General features: G+C 48.7%; 1 protein-coding gene across 1 annotated transcript; it reads right to left on the bottom strand.

Moving 5' to 3' along the window:
* LOC8023694 (glucoside xylosyltransferase 1-like) lies at window positions 1-24229 on the bottom strand. The gene is made up of 6 exons (XM_029981333.3): window positions 24057-24229; window positions 22012-22159; window positions 7158-7289; window positions 3942-4134; window positions 890-1206; window positions 1-186 (listed from the first exon to the last, which is right to left on the bottom strand). The coding sequence occupies exons 1-6, from the start codon at window positions 24227-24229 to the stop codon at window positions 1-3; spliced, it is 1149 nt and encodes a 382-aa protein (XP_029837193.3).
* Between the last annotated feature and the right edge of the window lie 43 nt (window positions 24230-24272).

The raw sequence follows: 24272 nt of genomic DNA, 5'->3' as shown, positions 1-24272 counted from the left end.
TCAGGATGTCATCTCGTCGCTGGAGTCGTCGTTGTAACCTCGTTCGTCGTCCAACTGTCTCGCTAAAGTGCGCCACTGCTTCGAGTGAAGCAGGAATTGAACGACACACTCGTTTCGCCGAACGCGGTGCAGCTCGCGTTCCAGTGGATCGATGAAGTTCCGCTCCAGGCTTGTGCCGAGCTCGTACTGCGAGGAAAACAAGAGAGCAAATGTGTGCCCGCTGCCCGTGCGGTATTGCCCCATGGTCCCCACCTCCCCCCAAACGACCGCTTCAACGAACTCTTCTCAGACACACGCAATACGCACAATTGTTTGCAACTTTTCCCCTTACTACGTGCGTGTGATAAACACGTTTTGAATGATAGGTGATGCTGCAGCAATTTCTTGATACAGAGAATGTTCTTTTTTGTCGTTCGAATGTCTTCGAATGCCAGGAAAATAAGCATTTGTAGTCATCGAAAGCACGAAGAGCGTGGAAGAACATTATCACGATTTTTACCTCGTCATTCTATCTTCGGTGTTGCTATCGGCTGATTCCGCAAGCTTATCGGGTGCGAAACGGTAATAATATCGAGACTCGGCCCACCCACCCTGCATCTCTAAAGCTGTCACTGACGCATACAGTCGCCCATACAAATTACATAGTTATGTTTGCAGCTTCTTGTGAATGCAATCTCGCTTTGCAGTGGCTGTCGGACAGACTGAGTAATCTTTATGGCAGAGACAGAGTGAAGGACAACAAAGTAGTTTCCCCAAACGTACATTCGGAAGCAAATTCCAATGTCAATAAAGGCTCCCGTATGGAAGCGCACAAATTACGTTAGAGGCAGATCTCCTTAGCTGAGAATAACAATAATATTTCCGTAAGAAAGCAGCATGAATCGCGTACCTTCCGCATAACAGGGTGGAAGGCAGTGTAGGCGGGAGCCCTGTCTGGCACCAAGAAGCACCTCCGGTTGGCATGCAGAAGGGCGGGCGTTTGACCCAAGCACGACGAGTGGAACTGGCAGTTGTCCTGGCGGTAGTTCCACCGGCACGTCATCAGGAACAGCTTGTCCGGGTGGGCGCTGAAGAGAATGTTCACCAGATCCTGGTCGACCCAGGGAATCCGGCCTTCGTACTCCTTGAGCAGAGCCTCCATGTGCGACACCCAGTCAAATTCGCGCATGCGCGTAAGGTTCATGGGCATGACGCCGGCGTTCACTCCTGTAGAAGAAAGTTCTCAGATTCAGCTCGTTGTACTGTGTGCCGGCGTTGGCTTCCGTGGTAAAGAGTTGGAAGGTTCAGAACGTCGTGACGATTATGGCATTCGCCTCCTACAGACGACAAAGACGCTAAAATTGTGAGGAAGGTTCTGACAGCTCAGGCACATAGCGTGCACTTTTAAAAAAAAGGGTCCTTATATATCTCAATAAAGGGTGGAACAATTTTGTCTCCTGTGTTCCTTTAAAAACGGAGCAACGTTCTTCCCTGCAAACGAGAGAGCGAAGTTCCTCCATTGTTTGCGTAGCAATATGGCGGCTCTGAATTGAGTGAATCGAGCTTAGTAAAGCTTCACGAGCACACCAGGACGCTACGCATATCGTCAGTCTTTACGCTGAACGCTGCCGCGATTGAACAGCGGCACCCCCCCCCCCCCCCCACACCCCCCTCGCCCTTCCAATCCCCCCCCCCCCCCCCCCTTCGATCAAGGCCCGACCAGCGGCATCAATGCCCGATAGTTTACGTAATCTCAACTCGCATTTACACCACTGATACACAACACAAGGTCACATCGGCGACAATTCCAGTCTTCGTTCACAACGCGCAACACTGCCATCACGGTGTTGCTTCTATGTTGCTGACACGCCGAAATACAAAACCAGGTTGATCGTCGGTTGGCACTCGCCATCAGAAAACATAGCCGGACGCAGCACAGACGATACGCAGGCAGCAAAACATGCCGGTCTTGGGCGCAGTTTCCGCGATTTCCATAACGTCGAGAACGCCTTCAAGTCGTTCCGCATGGCTCCGCAATTCGGAGACGGGAATCTTAGCTCAGTGTACGTAGCGCTGCTGGCACCGCTCTGGAACAACGCTGTTTCTAACGGCTTCGGTTACTGTTCGACAAAATTAGTGGTAAAAGTGTCAATGCAACCGAGGTGCCCGGCATGTCATAAATGCACACTGGATTACAGACAGCCCTTGTTGTCGCTGACGCTCATTGGACTCTCGCGTTTATTAAAAATAAATAAAAATAATGTGTGTTACGTGTCATAAAAAACAATCCGAAAGAAGATGAGGCGAAAGGAAGGACTTTGAACTTTTCTCCCATCTGCCTGGAGAAGGAGAAAAACATCTCGTTCCTCTCTTCTTCTCGTGTCCGCCTGGAGGCGTGTAAGTAGAAGGGGGGAAATCGCGCAGTTGCTGCATTTTTCTTCCTCTTTTTCTTAGTGTGGTGTATCTCGAGCATTTCATCACCGCTCCCCAAACTATGCCGTAAAGACCAACTTGAGACCCGTGAACATATTTAATGGAGGTGGCGCTCGTTTTGCTCCGACAGATTTGACATCATTTCATTGAAAGTGAGGAGGTGCTGGGTAAAATGTAACCATGACTAATAGCTGAGCCCCTGTCAACGGTTCCGGCGTAAATTGAAGTATTCAATAAATTCGGCCGGGGGACAAACCCAAGGTGAAGCCTTGTATTAAAGCTATATCACTGTTGTTGTTGTTGTTTTTTTTAGGGCATATATAACCTAACGTCACCTAACCAACACCAAATCATTCATTAGTGTTGGTTTCCAATAAATTCACAAGCCCTCCAGTGTTAGTGGCGCAAACACGTAACTGAAACAACACCTTACATTCTAAGTGTAATGTAGAGCTATCATAACTTACTGAACAAAATAGCACGATGATGTGCTTGAAAATCGACAAAATGTTCTCTTTTGGTTGCTGTATTGGAAGTCGACGTGGTAAACATGTAACTCTCTTCTTTCGATACATTATCTTCATCCTCAGTGCATTCGTCTTTAGTGTTCTCCTAATGCGAGGCGACACAAACGATGGGTATGGCACAATTTTAATCCTGTCCCTTCTTGCTCAGTGGCTTTCCTTCTCGTTCTAAGTAGAACAATACAAGTGTTGGCTCTCTCCGTGGCAGTAATAGATTAATAGTTCGCAGGGAAAATTGGTGTGGCGCGCTGTAGAGGTGCACTCAATAGACCATATGCAAAAAAAAAAAAAGCGCCATCTAGCGTACTTATTATCAAATATCAACTTTCAAGCATAGTGGCACTAATAATCGTTTCCGTACCGATAGTTTTGCCCGAGAGACAGTTAGTGGGACTCGTAGGTCTAAAATATGACCACGTGCTTCCTATCCAGTACAAACCCTTCAGACGGCGTCTTGGATAAAGAGCATTCACTAAATTGGATGGCCCAGTTCGCTGCTTGAGTGTCGAGTCTTTGAGAATTCATTTTCTATAATTTCGCGGTAGTCGACTTTATTTTTTATGAACCGAAACTAAACAGTGAAAAGCCCATTGAGTGCCCAAAAATATTATTCCACTATCATAAAAATCGAGTTAAATGCGGATCCGCCTCATGCACAACTGGAAGATGCGAAAAAAAAAATGGCGGCTCCGAATGGTATGATGATGGTAGCTGACAAAAAGTTTGTATATGGTCTATTTACTTTTTTTTAAAGAAAAATATTTAAATCCTGCTAAGGGATGTAGCTTCTTGTACACGATTAATAAGTGACATTAACAACGGTTTTCGAAAGATTCATCTCGGGGGAAAGAGAGCTTCTACTACCGAAGTCCAGTTGCGACGTCTGCTTTTATTTTGCATGCTTAGAAAACTATATGAACTTTTTCCCTGTTTTGAAGCAGAGAGGTAATCTAATGGAGCCAACAAAAGTCTTTAGAAAAAGGGAGAGCCTGTACAAATACGTACCAAAAGGCGGAACGTAAGGGTGCTTGGCGTGCTGCTGGTACCAGTTGGTAGTTGGGTCCTCAGCCTCGTAAGATAGGGCCACCATCTGACTCTTGTTCATCTTGTCGAAGACATCCCAGAGATCCTCGACAGGGCCCAGGAAGAGGGTGTCAGCGTCCACGTATAGAACCGCGTCCTCATTCAGTAGCATGTCCTGGAAATAATGCCGCGCTGAACTTGGCATCGAAAATCATTTGCAACTATGTAAGCAGATATCCTGGCTTATTCATAGGTCTTTTGGCGAAAAACAAGTTCCAAGCTATTGATAAGGTATAGCACTAAGCTTTCTATATAACATGTAACTGTCCTTCGTCTTCACTAATAGTAAAAAAAAAGCGATGTTTTTCACACATTCACTAATATTAATCCGTGTGTTATGATTGAGGTTCCGTGTTAACGGGGTTTATTTTTCTCCGAATTTGGGAATGGTTTGGGTTCTTTATGTTTTCCCAAAGATTCTGTATTTTTCGGTGTAAAGTCTTTGGTGTTGCGTATAAATGTGTGTTTATCTCCGAGGTTTCCTCACTGAAGTGCAGCTACACTTTGATGCCTTTCGGTTTTCTCTGATTTTGAGAAAACGGCTTCAGGGGTTAACTTTCGTGGTTTATGAGTATTTGCCGGAAATACGAAACCCTATAGTTACGATTACTGTGACACTGACAGGGTATTTATGCTCGCCAAGGTTTTGTTTGCACATGACATATGAGAGCTCAACTAGCCAGAACACAATTTGCGGCTCAAAATTTGTTTTCTTTCCGCCCGAAAAACGCCGATCGGGGACTGGCCAGTTTGAGTCGCGCTCACTCTCTTCTTATTGATCACGTGCCATTCTCTATGGTTTATTATACACTACCACCAAGTATAATCGAAGTCATGGGTCATCGAAGCCACACACTCAATATTAAAAATAAAAATGTAATATGATTCCCATTTTGTAGCTTATGTTTAAAAAAAAGTGAAAAACTTTGATCGAAAAAAAGAAAGGTTACACAGCTACAATTAAGGCTTCCGGCAACTCTGTTCTCTGTATTTCTTCCTCCCCAACCCACTTTCGATTTCGGTTTAGAGCAGTTGCGTTTTGTTACTTTATTAAAAATGTACGGGACGTTGTAGCAAAACAGTGACTTGGTAGTCTTCTGACACCATAATAAATCGCCTGGTAAAAAATCAATGTATTGGGGGTGTCAGTGTCTCTTTAAAGGGCTGGTAAGCATCCTCGACACTAAAGTTCCTCAAAGCGTTAAAATTATTTTATGGCCACTTTGATGCCGTTTCTATATGTGCGATAACTTTTAATAAAAATAAAATAAAAAGGAAACATAAATTACAGGTATCTGTGTCAAAGGACTTAGGTTTTTCTGAAACGTTTCGGTCGGCGTTCCCTCCTTACTGTTTGGGTTCAGTTTTTTTTTTTTTTTTTTTTTTGGAACGATCTGGTTTTAAATAGATCGATCTCACGAAGCGCTAGGCGTATGCGTGACGCCGCCATAACCTTAGTTTTCAGGAACTCTAAACTCGTAAAACACAAAGTTGGGGCCGAAGTTGGCGGAACGCCCCGATTGGGCCTATCACGACGATGACTTCTCGCTTTTTTCGCGGACGTCCAATCCGCGTGCTCCGTGAACGTTCGACTCCACCTTTGTGTTTGACGAGTTTAGGGCCCCAGGAAGCAAACTGCAGTGCACGCGGCAGTGTGTGCCATCTCGTGCTCTACATGACCAGAGCTCTAGCGAGGTTGTCACACGTGCAGAAAGACTAAAGTTCCCTCGAATCCTTGCGACAGCGGTGGCATAGTAAAGCTGGCTGGGGAGATCGGTCGTTTAAGTCACTTTGGAAAGAGAGTGTCTGTGTATGTTGTTTTGTTTTCTCGACGTTGTGGACGCCCTTAGGAGAAGGGTATAAAAGCGTCGTACGAATTCAATTTTGTTATCTGAGCTTGAGACGCTTGTCTGTTACCTTCCTTCTGTTTCTTCTAATATATAGGGTGGTTCAGGTCACCAGGCTCGAACTAAAATGGATCGTAAAAATCGACGCCTGCACGTAGCCATCTAAACTTTTCGTCAAAGGTGTATTTCACAGGTCGGTTTTTTCTTGTAAAATTACAAAGCGTAGTTCTATTTTGTAAAAAATAGAGTCAAGAAACTTGCCAGGGTCTACGGCGGGCGGTGACCTAGACGACCAAGTCCAGTAGCGGGGTGTGTTTGGCGTTCGTATTAATAGATGGCGTCGGGAGCAGCGCCTGAAGATGCGGCCAACCAGCGAAAGATAGCATACGACACGCTGTCGAAATCCGTTAGCAGCTATAGCGCCGCCTTTATGCAGACACGTTTTTTTACTTTAAGTTTTACTTTTATTGTTCGCGTTTACTTTTTAACCGAAGGTGCATTTCAGGAAGATTATATTCATTTTAATAAACCACGGTGGCCGCGAGCCGTCGCGATAAGGAGGTAGCGCCATCTATCAATACGAACGCCAAACACACCCCGCTACTGGACCCCTGTCGTCTGCGTTGCTGCCCGTCGTAGACCCTGACAAGTTTTTTGGCCTTATTTTTTACGGAAAGAGAGCTACGCTTTGTAATTTTACAAGAAAAAACCGACCTGGGAATTACACCTTTGATGAAAAGTTTAGATTGCGACGTGCAGGCGTCGATTTTTACGGTCCATTTTAGATCGAGCCTGGTGACTTAAACCACCCTATATATTCAAGTTTCCTTCCCAGTCTCAGGGTTTCGACATCATTTACCACAGGAATGTCGCAAACGATGGTCACCGCCCTTTCTGTGAGGAATAAAAAGGGCGAGCCCATGATGATTATGGTGCCCTGATTCTGAGAGCCTTTAAACGGAGTGCGTAGCGCAAGTACGTCTGCTTCTTTAGCAGAGGTTGTGCTGACGTCAGAACGCCAAGCTCTGATTGGCTCTGATTGAAGGACAGTGTGTAGACCTCAAGGCAGCTTGCTTTGAGGTCTAGCCACTATCCTTCAATCAGAGCCAATCAGTGCTTGGAGTTCTGACGTCACCACAACGCCTGCAAAAGAAGCAGACGAAATTGCGCTCCGGCCGCGGCAGTTAGAGGCGCATCTCCAAGGAAGTTATCTGCCGTAGCCCATCCTCGGTGGTACGCCTCACCGGAAACTCATCGCGAGAGTGCGTTGCGGCACGAAGCAACTGCCCACCGGCAAAAAGAGTCGCTGTGAAGAGCAGGGGGCGAAGAAGTGCTTCCACTTGTCGAAGTCCTTTTTCGGGAACATGACCAAGCGGAGGTCGTAGGTGATCCGGGCTAAGACACTCTCTGGCCACTGCATAATCTGGACAGTCGGATTCAACGAAAGATCACAGCGGATGCAAGCTGTAATAACTGACAGCTTAATAAACGCAGGACGTGGCTCATTATGTTCACGGTTACAGCTGTGATCCGCTCTTTGGCGTCCTTGTTGGGTAATGCCGTAATTTCATTGGCTTAGATGCGATGATGAGGTGCTCGGGACGCACCATGCCCTACGCTTCTTAAGCTGTCATCGACTATGCGGAACGCAAGCTTGTCTGCCTTTCGCGCAGATGTTTCGGTGACGTCAGAACGCCGAGCTCTGATTGGCTGCATCTGGAAGGATAGTGGGTAGACTTCAAGGCAGCTAGAATTGAAGTCTACCCACTCTCCTTTCAATCGGAACCTATCAGAGCCCGGCGTTCTTACGTCAATGCAACCCCTGGGCAAGAAGCAGACCAACTTGCGCTCCGCTTATTCATACAAACATGTAAACAAAACAAAAAACACACAAAAAACAGTCCTTGGTGGCTTTCTACTACTTTAGCCAGCACTGCCGACGATGCACGACTATGCTGGCTGTATAAGTACCCTATTTTCAGGGCAGTAGTCCGCAGACTTTACAGGTTTAAATTTTAAATTTTAGACTGTGTGGACTATCGACGCGAGCGGACTATACGGTAATGTGTTTTTTTTTTTTTAAGATCGTTCATTAGGACGAGGCGTGTCAGAGTTTGTGAATGAAAGAGTGTGTTAAGGATGATTTATGTATAATACAAGCGTTCTTAAGAGCTAAGAAAGCATACATTTCTCATTATGTGCCGTGTATGAGAAGATTCTCGTGTCGGCAGCAGGTCTGGACTATGCACAGAGTGGGGACTTTGCGCCGGGTGCTGACTATCTAAGCAAGAACTTTTATAACCGACCCCGAATTCGCCCCAGCGGGTTATACACCGGGTGCGGACGCAAATACGGTACATGAAACTTTTACTCACACTGAAAAACATATACAACATTTTTTTTTTTAATATTTGTTGTTTACATTTTTCCTACTAGAAGCCATTTTTATGTATTTATTTCAGAATTCTGTTAATCCCCTTGTGAATTACAACAGGCAAAGGTACAATAAAACCATGACTTTGAGGTGTGCGAAAACAATATAATCATCACAAACATTATATGACTATTGTGCTTGGAACGCGTCCTCGACTGATGTGTTCAGCGTTCCGCTCCTCCTCCCGTGCAGCCAAAGTGTCCCGAAATGGCAACAAATCACGTCATGGTGTCGGCGTCTCATGTTAGAGATCCCGTGTTACCAATAATTTCCAACTGCTCGATCGGGTATCACGTGTTTTATGGGCCGCGTTTGCAATAAGCGCTGCGAGGAGGTGACGAACGCGTTGGTCGTCTGCAAACGACTCCGCCTTTTCCTCCTGCTTTCCCCCTTACCACGCGCAAACGCAGCGCATGGTACTCTCGATCAATCTATGCAGGAGGCGTTCGCATAATTAAGTTGCAAGTGTTCCACATGGTTTGAGATGGACCCTCTCTACAGTCTAGGTTCTCTATCTCATGTTGTCGAATATCGCGATCCTGGCGGATGGTGGCACAACTACCGGCAAAAAGCACGAGCGAACGCGAGTGTCGCTGTTGTCGCGGGGTCCTAACACCTGTCTACTGAATCTTCTGTGAACTACTGTCGAGCTGGAGAGCGACCTACAGCAGAAAAGAGACGTCTGCTGGATCTTCCTTCGCTCTTGTGCCGCCGCCAGGGTCGCGGCAAGCAGCGGCCTGACGCGTATGACGTCTTCGGGCGGAAATCGAGGGACCTCCTTTTGAGGATGTGGTAAGCAACCATAAATCACGTGACTATACTGGCACAACTCCATGTTCAGGATACCTAAGAGGTCACGTGATATGCCAAATTCGTGATGTCTTTTATCTTTTTGGCATTCACTCAGAACTAGTCTTGTACGCGTTACTGAAAAAAGTAACCGATTACAATCACTGAATTGCAAAAATGTAGCTAATCACGGCAATCGATTACTTAATCACAAAAGTAATTGAAAAATGACCAGAAAGCAAATGATTACTGTTCACGTTACTTTTTTTAATTGATTACGAAATTTAAAAAAAAATGCATGCATCTATGGTTTCTTTTCTTTGGTTTCTTTCTGTCATTCACACCTTATAGTCAAAACGTCACTGAGCGCGTTGACATTCTAATCCTTCTGGTATCTTGGTATCGTTTTTCAGTTGTTTAGTGGTAAAATAAAGTGTCAATCGTTGACGCAACATAGACGACTGACGTAAAATACTCAACTCAATAGTCTTGAGCTCCTTGGGAAACTTATAATTGATTACTTGCAATTGATTACAAAAATAAGTAATTGAATTACAGCAAACGTCACCGCAGAAAAAAAAACGTAATTGAAGCGTTAAAACGTTAAAATAAAATCTAACTGATTAAAAGTAATCAGTTACTTGTAACCCGTTAAGTACAAGTCTGCTCAGAACTGACACTGAACAGAACAATGGGGCTATAGTTAAGATAATTAAGGGGGGGGGGGGTGAGTTCAAGAGGTTATTAGAAGTCTTTGTTGTGAGTGTGAGATGTAACATATATACGAGACATTCTTTCAGAAGTTTCTGAACTTCGGGGGGCAGCGCTGTACCTCCTCCCCCCCCCCCCCCCCTTACTATACCTCGTTTCAGCTGAAGTCCAGAAGCAGCCTGCACTACGAATTAATGGGAACAATCAGGCAGCGCCAAAAGCGCGAGTCACTAGGCCGTTTCTGTATATAACTGGCTAAGCGATGATAGAAGCCGCCACAAACACGACGAGCACCACGACGGTGCGCATTCGAGACTGCCTGACGGGTCTTATCAGCTCGTGCCGTCGGCTACGTCTGGACTAAAAGTGAAACAAAGTATACCATTCATGCATTAATCACAAAACCAATAAACTCACGTTTTACATCGCTAGACAAAAGTGTAGCTAACCTGAGAAACTAACCTACCAGCGTGTTTACTCACGAACAAACACCTTTCATGTTGAATAATACGAAACCCACGCAGGGGGGGGGGGGGGGCGTAATTCTCTCACCACAAAACGTCAACGCACGCGTCCTGATTCAGGTCCTTTCATTTGGCGACGTCGACCGTCATGATGTGACGACACACTGCTTTTGTTCAGTACAAAGTGACGTCACACGCATTGTCCTGTATTTTGGGCAGTATTTATGACGTCAGGGCATAGAGTGCATGCCTCCTGCTTAAACGAAGTCAATGCAAGCACGGGATCTGCGGAGGACATGGCCCTTCGCACAGGAGGTCCTGCGTCTCCTGCATTGATTTTGTACTTCAGAGAGAGACAAGAGATGAATCTAGTGGTTACGATATTGCCGCGCGCAGGGTCACGGGTTTCTAGAACTTTCTCGTTTATTCTTGCTCCGGACATAACTTCTGTCGTTTATCCCTGCTTATGTTGTTCTAGAAAGTGCGTGTTCATTCTCGCCCCGAGCGCGCTACGCTCGAACCTTCTCCGCCGAATCTTCGAGATAGTGACTCACTCTAGATAAGACGCCGCTCGCGACCTTGTCGAGTCAGTCTCGCATCTGCGCTCGATCCTGCGGTTTCGCCGACATCGACGCCCGCGACGCTCTGCTGTTTTCTTTTGTACCCTTTTATTTTTGGCACAAGTTCGCCACATTAAACGTTTATTTCCTCTTGTTTATTTCCTGTTTTCTTTTGGTCACCACCCGTGACATTTTGGTGGAGGTGCGGGGTAACCGCATGCCCGTGCAGCGCTCCCCTCCGAGTTCCCGCAGTGCAAGTCCGAACACCAGCCCCCAAGAACCCAACGAAGACCAGACCGAGATCCGATTAAGTCGCCGGAACCTTGGCCTACCCCCGGAGTCAGGACCCTTGCCACCCAGGACCAGGCAAACCAGGAGGACGACGATGGCCAACCAGTCGGAGACCCCGGCCGCTCCAGCCGTCGTTTATCTGCCCGTCGCACCACGGACGGCTGCTCCATTTCACGGCGAGGAATACGAAGACGTCGAAGACTGGATTGACCAGTATGAACGCGTGGCCCGCCAAAATTGCTGGACCGACGAGCAGCGCCTGCACAACGTCTATTTTTCGCTTGAGGGTACCGCCAAGCACTGGTACGAGAATCATGAGTCCTCTTTGACATCGTGGGACATTTTCAAGACCGATCTCAAGGCTACGTTCAGCGACCACCACCGCCGAGAGAGAGCCGAGGACCTACTACGAACCAGAACCCAGGGCCCCAACGAGACCGTCACCGGCTTCGTAGAGGACGTTCTGCGCCTGAGTGCCCGCGCCGACCCTCGGGATACCGAAGAGAAGAAACTACGAATTCTCATGCGCGGGGTGAGAGACGACAATTTCGGAGGCCTCGTCCGCAACCCGCCGGCAACCGTCGACGCCTTCGTCACCGAGGCAACAAACATCGAGCGCGCCCTTTAAGCGCGCGCTTCCCACTACCAGCGGCATTCAAGCGTCACTGCAACCGCTCTGCTTAGTGGCGAAAACGCTCCTGGTACGGACATCCGCGAAATCATCCGGGAGGTCGTCCGGGAGGAAATCCGCCGGTTGCTGCCAGCTGCAAACCGACCAGCGACGGTCTTTATCGCCGAGGTTATGCGGGAAGAGGTCCAGAGAGCCATCCAACCAGAGGCTCCCGTCGCCGTGGCAGCCACCGAGGAGCCCACGCTGACTTACGCCGCAGTGGCCCGATGGCCACCGCCTCCTCCTCGAGCCTATGTTGCGCCGCCCCGACGTCACTCTCCTGCGCCGCAGCACGACCGACGCCGTGACGATCAGCTCCAGTACGCCAGTCAGGAGCCCCGTGCACCCCGGAAGACCGATATGTGGCGAACGCCCGACCGACGCCCTCTGTGCTTCCACTGCGGGGAAGCAGACCACACCTACCGCCGATGCCCATACCGTCGACTCGGGCTGCGCGGGTTCCACCCGAACGACCCGCGACCCCGATATGGTGAACGGCCTCGGGAAATCGACGAGTACCTGCGACGACCTCAGTCCCCCGAGCCTGCGTCCCGCCGAGAGTTCCGGTCGCCTTCGCCACGACGTCCAGCTTCGCCGATGCACCGACCCCGACGTGAAAGCCTCTCGCCCCTCGCTCCACGCCGGGGAAACTAGGCGCGGCAACCCCTGGAGGTGGAGTTACCGAAGACGACCGACGCCAAGATCCTCCACGAACGTCGGAGGGCCCCCACTCGAACGCTACCAGAGACCGAAACGACGCCCCTGCAGCGGTGTCCAATAACCTAAACGTCGTCATTGACGGTAACGACGCATCAGCACTCGTTGACACCGGAGCAGACTACTCGGTCTTGAGTGGGAGACTCTCCCGCCGCCTTTGAAAAGTCACCACGCCGTGGGATGGACCACAAATACGAACCGCCGGAGGGCACCTCATCACACCAGTCGGGAGATGTACTGCTCGCGTCGAGATCCATGGTGAGACGTGCCCTGTCAAGTTCGTCGTTCTTCAAGACTGTTCGAGGGACGTAATCCTCGGAATGGACTTTCTCTGCGAGTATGGCGCCGTCATCGACCTCGGGGCAAACCAGTTGACGCTGCGAAAGACTGTTTTGCCGCCGATGGAGGCCAACACTACGTCATCCGCGATCCGAGTTATAGCCGACCATGTGAATCTGCCGCCGCGGTCGAGTGTTTTCGTCACCGTCATAACCGACGCAGCCATGCACGGTGAAGCTCTTCTGGAAGGCAGCGTCCAACTGCTCCTTGAAAAAGGAATTGGCGTCGCACGAGGCGTAACGGATCTTCAAGAAGGACGAACGGCTGTTCTCGTGACAAACTTTCGAGAGGAACCGCAGCAACTAACGAAGGGTACCACCATGGGCTACGTCGAGGAGCTTCAGGCGCCAGCCGTGGTCACCGCAGTCTCCGAGGAAACCTCGTCGCCACAACAGAAGAGCACGACGCCGCCACCTATCGACATCGACCCCGAGCTCCCAGCTTCGAAGCACCGGCAACTGGTTGATCTCCTCGCCGAATACAGTGACTGTTTTGCCACGACGTCAAAAGTTCGCCAAACACCGATGGCGAAACATCGCATTATTACCGACGACGACGCACTCCCTGTCCACCAGTCGCCGTATCGAGTCTCCTTAAAGGAAAGGAAAGTTATTCAAGATCAAGTTCAGGAGATGCTCGACGACGACATCATCAACCCTCAAGAAGTCCATGGGCGTCCCCGGTCGTGCTTGTAAAGAAGAACGACAGAACCCTGCGATTCTGCGTGGACTATCGTCGACTGAACGCTGTGACGAAGAAGGACGTCTATCCGCTCCCTCGCATCGACGATACGTTGGACCGACTGCGCCACTCCCGATATTTTCCGTCCATGGACCTGAAGAGTGGTTACTGGCAGATTGAAGTTGACGAACGTGACCGGGAGAAAACTGCCTTCGTCACTCCCGACGGACTGTACGAATTCAAAGGGATGCCGTTCGGACTTTGTACAGCACCAGCCACCTTCCAGCGCGTCATGGACACCGTGCTGGTAGGTCTGAAATGGCAGAGCTGCCTCGTCTACCTGGACGATGTCGTGGTATTCTCACGAGATTTCGACGAACACCTCAGACGACTTCGAGCCGTGCTTCAAGCCATCAAGACCGCCGGCCTGTCACTAGAGCCAACAAAGTGTCGGTTCGCCTATGGGGAACTAAAGTTCCTCGGCCACGTCGTGAGCAACAAAGGTGTTCTACCTGACCCCGAGAAGACCCGCGCCGTAGCTGCATTTGCGCCGCCGTCCGACAAGAAGGCAGTGAGAAGATTTCTCGGACTCTGTGCCTACTACAGGCGCTTTGTTCGAGACTTCGCCAAACTATCCGCACCGCTGACACACCTCACGAAGGACGCCGTAAAGTTCGAGTGGACAGAAGAGCACCAGAGGTCATTCGACGAGCTCAAACGAAGACTCCAGACGCCCCCGATTCTTGGCCACTTCGACCAGTTCGCTGATACAGAGATCCACACGGACGCCAGTAACACCGGACTTGGCGCGGTGCTAGTTCAAAGGCAGGACGCGACAGAGCGAGTCATCGCATACGCGAGTCGGATGCTTTCTAAGGCGGAGAGGAACTACTCTACAACTGAAAAGGAGTGCCTTGCTATCGTCTGGGCAATAACAAAGTTTCGCCCATATCTGTGTGGTAGTCCTTTTCGCGAGGTCACGGACCACCACTCGCTCTGCTGGCTCGCAAATCTGAAAGACCCCTCCGGACGCCTCGCCCGGTGGAGCCTACGACTGCAGGAGTTCGACATGACCGTTGTGTGCAAGTCCGGCCGGAAGCACGATGACGCCGACTGCCTGTCAAGAGCTCCTGTCGAGGCCGGACCTGCCTGTATCGAAGACGACGACGATGAGTGTTTCCTCGGCGCTTTGGACGTCAGCAACATGGCAGCACTCCAACGAGACGACCCTGAACTGCGAGCGCTCATCGAGCACTTAGAGGGACAAGCGAGTTCGGTTCCCCGTGCTTTCCTAAAAATCCTGCATACATTCTCTATGCGGCAAGGGGTGCTGTACAAGGAGAACTTCGTCAACAACAACACAGCATGGCTGTTGGTTGTTCCTGCCACCCTTCGAGACGAAATATTCCAAAGATGCCATGACGACCCAACGGCTGGACACCTTGGCTACAGCAGGACGCTCGCCAGGATTCGAGAAAAGTACTACTGGCCGAGGCTACCGAAGACCGTTCACCTATACATTCGATCATGCCACGAGTGTCAGCGACGCAAGAAACCACCAACGAAGCCGTCAGGACTTCTGCACCCGATTTCTCCCCCGTCTATGCCGTTCCAGCAGATCGGAATGGATTTACTTGGCCCTTTCCCACCGTCAACGTCGGGAAACCGCTGGATTATCGTCGCCACCGATTATCTCACACGGTACGCCGAGACGAAAGCCCTTCCAGCAGGCATGGCTGTTGAAGTCGCCAAGTTTTTCATCGAGTCCATCGTCCTCCGGCACGGCGCTCCAGAAGTTTTGATTACAGATCGCGGATCATCGTTCATGGCACAGCTGACCCAAGAAATCCTCCGACTCAGTCACACCAGCCACCGTCGTACAACTGCGTACCACCCGTAGACCAACTGCCTGACGGAAAGACTGAACAAGACAATCGACGACATGATCTCTATGTACGTCGACGTTGAGCACAAGACGTGGGACGAGGTGCTGCCCTACGTCACGTTCGCCTACAATACGGCGGTTCAGGAGACCACTGGATTCACCCCTTTCCAGCTGGTACATGGTCGGAAGGTAACGACCATGCTGGACGCAATGCTGCCCCATGAGCCATCTGACAATCAGAGCGACGACGTCCAGGTGGTTGCTCAACGCGCCGAAGAAGTCCGCCAGCTCGCCCGACTCATGATTCAAGACCAGCAACGCGTCGACGCGGGCCGCTACAACCTTCGTCGTAGGGACGTTCACTTTCAGCCCGGAGACAGGGTGTGGGTGTGGACGCCCATCCGTCGCCGCGGTCTCAGCGAGAAGCTTCTGAAACGCTATTTCGGGCCCAACAAGATCATCCGACGGCTCGGCGATCTGAACTACGAAGTCCTTTCCGACGGAACGCGCCCATCTGCAAGACGTCAGCCGCGACCCGAGGTGGTGCACGTCGTTCGGCTGAAGCCGTATTACGAACGATAGAACTTTCTACTCTTGTCGACGAGTGAACTCTGAACTGTGGCTCGCGATTCTGCTGCCGTTTTGTTTTGGATTTTTTTTTTTTCGTTTTGTGCTGCATCGGGACGATGCGCTTTTAAAGGGGGGGATAATGCCGCGCGCAGGGTCACGGGTTTCTAGAACTTTCTCGTTTATTCTTGCTCCGGACATAACTTCTGTCGTTTATCCCTGCTTATGTTGTTCTAGAAAGTGCGTGTTCATTCTCGCCCCGAGCGCGCTACGCTCGAACCTTCTCCGCCGAATCTTTAAGATAGTGACTCACTCTAGATAAGACGCCGCTCGCGACCTTGTCGAGTCAGTCTCGCCTCTGCGCTCGATCCTGCGGTTTCGCCGACATCGACGCCCGCGACGCTCTGCTGTTTTCTTTTGTACCCTTTTACTTTTGGCACAAGTTCGCCACATTAAACGTTTATTTCTTCTTGTTTATTTCCTGTTTTCGTTTGGTCACCACCCGTGACAATATAGATATGAGGCGCTCTGCGCCTTTTTATTAAATTAATAACAGATTGACCAACTACCATCTAAAGAATACAGCAGAAGGGAACGCGACATTTGACTCTCTTTCAAGGGGGTTTACCAGGCATGCGTTAGATGACTTCCAAATCTTCTTTGCTTCTGAGTTCAAATTTCGATCGGCACCATTATAGTCGAGTACGAAATTGCGAGACTTCTTTTACAGTAAACGAACCCCAACTCCGCCCCTCCCCCCCCCCCCCCCCCCGGCCCATCCAACTTAAAGGAAAAGATTAAATGTACCTGAGCGCATGCCCTCTCTCCCTAAGTCTAGCGGAGAAACCTTGCCACTAAATTTAGCAGAGGCATGTTTTCGTTTAATTTAACTTACATTTAGTGCCACGGGAATGCTGTTACCAACCTAACGGTGCCATCTGGCCACGTCACATGATTTCACAATATCACGTTACGTCAACACGTCATGTGATGTCATTGAGTTCTGTGGCGTGACATTGTCGCGCCATTACCGTCCGCTAAGTCTGAAGGAACGGAAACTCGCTAAATTTAAACACACCAGTGTCACTATGTGTAACAGTGTGCGCGGTGTCTCAGCTCACGGAAAGGGACCAACGATTTGTTAGGGTGCGTAGGACCACGCTGAGTCGTGGCGGTTACAACACCTCCTACACTATTTCAAGGCCTCCGTAACGTTTTCTTTCCACAACATGACGTCATCACTGTGAGGTCGGCCCCTGAACCCGAGAACAACGGGCTTGGCTTGGAACGACTTACGGCTTTTGTAAAATCTGTTGCCTGGCGCAAATAGTTAGAAAACGTTTCAAAAAGCTATTCTTTTAAAACGTGAATAGTTGAGCTAGTGACAACAACAAAAAAAATATTTCGGCGCTTTTAGGTACGGAATATTTTACAAGCCTACATTTTTGCCACGCAAGAAACTTAAATGCCTTGATGTGTGGAGCGCAGTATCGCGGAAGAAACAAATTTTGGTGGCTCGTACTACCACATCTGGCTACCATAAACAGCGTTAACGGCGCGATTGATTCTGGCTGCTCGCGTTCATGTGCTGCTTTATGCTTTGTTCTTCTTTGTTCTCGAGTCACGCGACATGCCTGGCTGCTGTTGTGCGCCGAATTGTAACTCAAACTATTTGAGTGGGCCGAAAGTGCGGGTTTACCGCTTTGCTTCTGATCTGATGCGGAACGAAGAGCGGCTCGGACAAAAGCAATACCTCGCGAATACTTTGCGCCAACGAAGTACAGCGTGATAAGTAATTCCTCTTACGCTGTTTAATTTTCGCGGTTGTTGCATGTTCCCTTGCTGTTCGGGGTATCCCAATGATTCTTCTTACCAGCTGGGATGACTTTGTTTTCTTTCTTGAGACGGAAAATAGTTTTCAAGCTATCGCGTATAGTTCCGAACGGGCAACGAGGATGACTCAAAATACTTACAGAAAGTAGTTTTGTGTCAATACGAGTGCGCATTAGAATTATTGCGACGTGTAACTTACCGCTTCCCATTTTATTGTCGTGGTACCGTGCGCGAATCGCTTGTCCTATATTCAGATTTTTGCACTTCCTACAGGTCTGTGAAAAGCACTTTTCTCCGGGTGACTTCGCCACTACTGCGAAGTACACGGACGAAAAAACTGGACGAGTGCTTAAAGTTCCTCTTCAGTTAAGGCGGCTGAAGCCTTGCGCTACTCCTAGCATCTTCCTCAACCGCCCCGCATACCTGTCCCACAACACACCTGCTGCCCGCGAAGGTCCTGAAGAAAAGCGCACTCGCTTTAAAGCGTTTTGAAGCGGAGGCCCTGCAGGAAGCAATGACGCTCTCCACCGAAGCCAATGAAGACGAACAGAGAAAGAATTCCGTTAGCAACTTTGACGAACTCGTGGCTGCTCTCAAGGAATTCCAGGTGGCCGATTTCTGGACAAAGCTGGCCACTGAAAAGCTTTTTTAAACTTTGCTCCTCGAGATGCAACAGTCGTGCGTTATTCAGTGACTGACGGTCTCTGCAGGTCTTTCATTGAAAGCGTTTTGTGGGGACCCGCAGCTTGACAAGGTTGGTCTTCACTTTTTTCAATGAGTGTGTCTGACATTAGGGAGCTAGAGAGAGCTTTAGAGGCTGTGCATGGTTCTGCCAAGAACTCCTCTAACGATCAGCAGCGACTAGAAATTGTCCTAAAGAAGACAGTGGCAATTCTAGAGGAGCTGTCATCAGAAACTTTCCCACATGAGGGGCAAATGGAAATTATGAACTTCTTAATGCAGCAGGTACACATGCTTCTAAACAAATCTCCAAATCACCCTGCAGACCTGCTAGTGTTTTCAAGCCTCGTCTTTACAATATCCCCACACGCTCATAGGTTCATCCGGAGCACGTCAAAGCTCAAACTGCCTTATCCTTACACTATTAAGCGCGTTTGTACGCCACACAGTGTCAACCTTTGTACAGAGCAGCAGAGTACCCTATGTCTGTGCTATGCAAAAAGACTTGCAGCGGCGATCAACGATCATGAGGAGTCTGTAACGCTAGTCATGGACGAAATCCACCTACAGCCATATTTCGACTATAAGTGTGGGACCGTAGTGGGAATAGCCACAAACAGTACAGTTGCTGCAAAGACAGCATATGTGTTCATGTACAGGCAATGGGGCCCGCCCTCCCCCCCCCCCCCCCCCTCTGAAATCTTTCATTTGGCTGCGGCCTCCTCTCCCTCCTCCCCCTCATACAGCATATTGTCATGGGCAGCCCCCCTTCCCCCGAAACAAAATCCTGGCTACGTGCCTGGTTCATGTTCCAGAGCCTTTTGTCACCGAGCAAAGTTGTTGTGCATATTCTGCCAGTTGCACAAATAAATGCAAAACCGTCGCATAATTTTTTTCGTCAGCTGATAAATGAGCTTGAAAAGACTGGATTTCGAATTATCGCAGTAGTTTCAGACAATAACTCCATCAATGGCAAGGCTATGTAGTTTTTTCCCAACCTCCAAAGGTTAACACTGTGTACCAGCATCCTTCGGACCAATCAAGGTCGCCGTTTTTTTTTTTTGTTTTTTTTTTATACTGTTCACGTGTTTAAGTGTGTACGGAATAACTGGCTCAACCAGCGAAACAGCAGCAAGTGCATGTTTTTTTTTTCGATATTAATGCTGCTGGTGATCAACCACCTGTGCTGACAGCTTCGTTTAATGCCTTGGTAGAGCTTCATGAGCGAGTGAGAAATGAGCTGGCGCGACTTGCTCCACCTTTATGCTTGAAAGCACTCAAACCTTCGAGTTTGGAACGACAGAATGTCAAGCTTGTCCTGAAGGTCTTTAACATTCTTACTGTGGCAGCACTTAGGAGCACCAAGGCTGTAACACTGCAGCATGCCAAAGGCACAGCTGAATGTATTAACACTATCGTGATGGTGGTGGTGCATAGCAAATGTGAAAACGCCAAACAAGGGCTGGCGTCTTTGGGACATGCTTCAGGAGCTCATAACGGTAGTGGCTTGCCCCCAAATTGATTTCCTGAACAAAGTAGTCAAGTGGCTAGACTACTGGAGAAGCCTGGAGTATGATGCAGGCCACCTCACAAATGAGACACACAATGCACTTCGTCACACATCGCTTGCTTTAGTTCAGGTGTCGCGTTACTGCATTGAAGAACTCGGCTTCAAGTATGTCCTTGGTAAATTTCAGTCTGACTGCCTTGAGGATAGGTTTGGACGGTACCGACAATTGTGCGGCGCACAGTACCACATCTCGATCCGCCAAATGTACGAGTCAGGACACAAACTAAGATTGCAGAAGGTTCTTGAGCTTCCCGAGTTAGACGGCATCTCGCTGTGTGCCCGCACTGATGTGGTGAATGCTGCCGTGAAGCAGTTTGATGTTGAAGTGACAGCAGCTGACGTTGAAAAACAAAAGAACACATGCTCCCAGCTAGTACATACGTGGCTGGGTATACTGTGCGCATGCTGCACTAAAAAAGCTCATGTGCCCATTCTGAAAAGAGAACCTTGTGGTTGACAACCGCTCTCTTGAAATTGAGGCAGAAGAGTTCATTGCGGTTGTAACAAGATGTGAACTAAAGTTCCTGCAAACCTTGGTTGTAAATTCCGCGCTGACAATGAATATTGTGCTAGAAAAACTGAGCTGTGAAAGGAACGTGTTACAATTCTATTCGTGTGAAAAGCAAAAAGATTTGCTCATGTCCCTGACAACATCCCTTGTTGAGTATAACGAAGATTTGGACGTCTGTGAAAAATGCCATTTACCTCACGTGGTGATGGGTTATGTACCAAGTGCGGCTGCCAACACTTTGTTGAATAACTTGTGCAAACGAGAGAACAACACGCATGCTGAAGCCAAAGCAGCAAAGCGGAAACTGGAGACTCTTCAGATATAAACCTATAACATCTGCTATCATTTCGACTGCTGCCTGGAAGTTATTGTCACAAACACTAATAATAGCAAGCGTGTTTTGTTTTTTTTGTGCGTGTGTTTTGATTTGTTTCCGTTTATTGTTCTCTTCAACTTGTGCAACCAATGTATTTGGAGACATTGCTGCATGTTGTTTAGAACTTTGTGTATATTCGAGGATTTTTTTTTTTTATCTTGTTTTGTTGGAAATGTTGATGTATTGATATTTTTGTTTAAAAATTTGTTTATGAATGTGCTATCAGTTCATTTGTAGAAGCTATTCCTGATAAATTGTATTTTCTTCCACAAACCCAAGTTTTTATGCGTGTTCCAAGCCTATTTCATAAACTTGTCAAGCTTATTCAATCAAAATAAAGAGCGAAAATCTGTACCCCCGAAAACCAGTTGTGATGTTTTAATAATGGATGTGAAAATCGGGGCGCCCGGACTCTTGCTTTTAATTTTGTTATTTAATATGTTCGCAAATCATGCGCGAGTCCTGGACTCATTAAATGTTTGCTGACATAGGCGACGTGGAAGTGAGAATTCGAAGAATAAATACTAAACACTACTATAAACGTGTCCTACGAGTGACAGTCTGTTTTCTGTGGGCGTCTTCTTCGTCCCTGTCTTGTTTGGCGCTTTTAACCTTTTAAATAATCATGAACTAACTAGCTCCCACCAAAGTCTTCACTCCTACGCGCTATTCTGAATTAAAACGTACTGTCACCGCCGAATTCAGAAACCTCACTCAAACTGCACTCAAACTGAAGGGCCCCTCCACTTCCTCGAGGAAGGCGCGAGGGCCGGCGCTGGCCAATCGCGAGGACGGATCTGCCGTCGCGATTGGCCAGCGCCGGCCCTTGAGCCTTTCTCGAGGAAGTCGAGGGGCCCTTCAGTTTGAGTGCAGTTTGAGTGAGGTTTCTGAATTCGGCGGTCAGTGTTCCATTGTCGAAAATTAAGCGCCGAGGACGAAGATGTTAAGAAACGCATTAAAAACCTGAACAAGTGGGTGAAGCCAACTTCCAGGCCGATCTCACTTCGATGACGTCACGGGGGCCTGCGGAGGCCTTGAAATTGTCTAGGTGGTGCTGGGTGGTTACCCTGTCTTGAAGAAGTTTGATGTTCTCCACGTCGGCGTACAGAATCAGCTTCAGGGGAGCTCTCGAGAATGCGGCGGCGGACTTGAGACTCGTCATGGTCAGTTCCAAGCCGTCCGCACAAGTCACCGCCACCATCGTCACAGGTCCCCTGCGTCGATATCAATTCAATTCAATCCAAAGAATTCATTTTCAAAGTGCGTGTCTATTCATTATAGAATAGCTCCAAAAACCCATCGCGATATTATCGCTTTCCGTATGTGGAGCCTTATATTTTTAAAATCTGCACCTTCCCATTTCCATCTAGATCAGCATCGTACTGGAGCGCAATCGTGTAATCACTTCTGCGTGATGCACTTTAAAACCTCAGTCTAGCCAATTGCCCTGGTAACGGAAACAGTGTAGACACAATTTCAAGGTAGACTGAGTTGCAGCTCTCTAAACATCGATACCCCAAATTCGGTTTATTAAAACAAAATTCTGACCATTCCTCTCGTTACATTAACTATAATATTCCCCAAATTAATTAATAGTAGTTAAATGAATACATTTGTTTCGATTTGAAAGCGTCTCGTGGTATCTCTTTGAAAAAATACCAACAACTAAACTCTAGACTTCTCTCAGCACAGTATTTGTTATATACGTGTACACCCAACCGTTCGCTCTGCTAAAGTGGAGAGAGTGGAGATCTCTGTGGGAGAAGGTTCTTCTGTTTTTTCTAACGTGCAACAAATTATAGTTCATCCTTTTCTGGAGGTGTTTCGAACGAATAGACCATATGCGAAATTCTTTGTAGCTATCATCATCATCATACCCGGGAAAGACGCGCCGCCATGTTGGGGGGTTCTTGTCACCTTGTAACATTGTGTCCTGCACTTTGCTGCGTGGTCTCGCCCTCTTCTAGTAAACTCTTCGTAGTTATTAGTCCTTGCTATGGCATCAAACTGAACTCGAGACGTTTCCGAGGTGCTAGATCTCCCGGGATGGGTTTGTGGACTCGTACTACGAGTTGAAGACAACCTCTAGCAAGCACACGCATCGGAGTGGTAGCGGTGGCTCTCTAATCTTTCAATTCTCGATACCCTTCCGGGCACGTGCTGAAAGCCTATCAAAGAGCTAGCGCGAAGCACCAGCCCCTAACGTTGCAGTTGCCAAAACGAGATTTTATGCATGCGCTTCCAATAATAATTGGGTTGTGTGTGTGTTTATACAGCCTAGAACTTGGTCTGCCTCACAGGGGCGACGAGTCTCCCAGCTGTAGATGAGAAATTTAGCCAGTGCGGTACAGCCGCTAGCCTGGGGTCTTTAACGTGCATCACGCAGTAGTGATACACGACCGCAAGCCGGTACGATGCTCATCCAGATAGAAACGGGCAGGGGTGGGGCTCGAACCCAGGATCCTTGGGTTCTGCAGCGCGAGCTTTCGCTCCACGCGCGTCGAGCTGGGTCTGCGCTTCAGCCCACTCGGCCGCCGATCCCCCCTGCATGCGCTTCCGCCTTCGATATTCTTGCTTTCAGCGCGAGCGTACTGACGTTCTTGGTGCAGTGGCTGCGTGCGCACGAGAAACGTACATGTACGAGTGCAGTCATTCTGCTGTGAGAAGCAACTCGCCCGAGAGGCGTTCAACAAACCGCGGAACATCACTAAACGGTTTTAACAAATCGCGATAGCCGGATGGCCGTTCACTATAACAAAATTATGCTCGTATGAAGCTCTCCATGTTTCCGAAGGGATCTTCGTAGCCACTCCGCGTGCATCGCGGAACACAGCAGTACCGGGGCATACTTTTGGAGCCTGTACCTTCCGCGTCAGCAACGTATACGCAGCCAACGTGGCTACCACGCTAGAACGCAAGCTCGGACGCTCGGGCAAGTACGGAGAGTACGGCGGAGCATTCCCCAACATGGTGTACGTACATATGAAGTTCGCGCACGGTAAACCAGATGGCGCTATTCATTTTCGCATATGGCTTATACTGAAGTAAATTAGTGATCTCGAAATTCCGGCGGCGTACCGCTTTAAAAGCCCATATTTTGTCGGCACTTACCTGTACTTTGTCGGTCCATCGGCCCGTGGTGGTATGGTCGTGGATATTCCGTCAGAAACCTGATATCCGGCACTAGGCGTCCGGATGTACCAGAGACTTCCGAGTAGAGCTAGGCATCCAATGACGAGGAGCGCCGATAGTAACCATCGTTGCCAGATTTTTACGGCGTGCATCTCTCTTTCGGTTGCACGGCGGCACTCAAAAACATACCTCGTT

The sequence above is a fragment of the Ixodes scapularis genome, unplaced genomic scaffold (assembly GCF_016920785.2).
Source record: "Ixodes scapularis isolate PalLabHiFi unplaced genomic scaffold, ASM1692078v2 PGA_scaffold12__126_contigs__length_90152505, whole genome shotgun sequence".
NCBI lineage: Eukaryota > Metazoa > Arthropoda > Arachnida > Ixodida > Ixodidae > Ixodes > Ixodes scapularis.
The sequence above is the reverse complement of the archived record's forward strand: the minus strand, read 5'-3'. Positions and strand labels throughout refer to the sequence as shown.

Coding starts and splice junctions, on each gene's coding strand:
- LOC8023694 (XM_029981333.3), bottom strand. CDS start 24,229: ATGCACGCCGTAAAAATCTGGCAACGATGGTTACTATCGGCGCTCCTC. Junction 22,160..24,056: donor GATGGACCGACAAAGTACAG/GTAAGTGCCGAC, acceptor ATATCGACGCAG/GGGACCTGTGACGATGGTGG. Junction 1,207..3,941: donor CCCTTACGTTCCGCCTTTTG/GTACGTATTTGT, acceptor TTTCTTCTACAG/GAGTGAACGCCGGCGTCATG.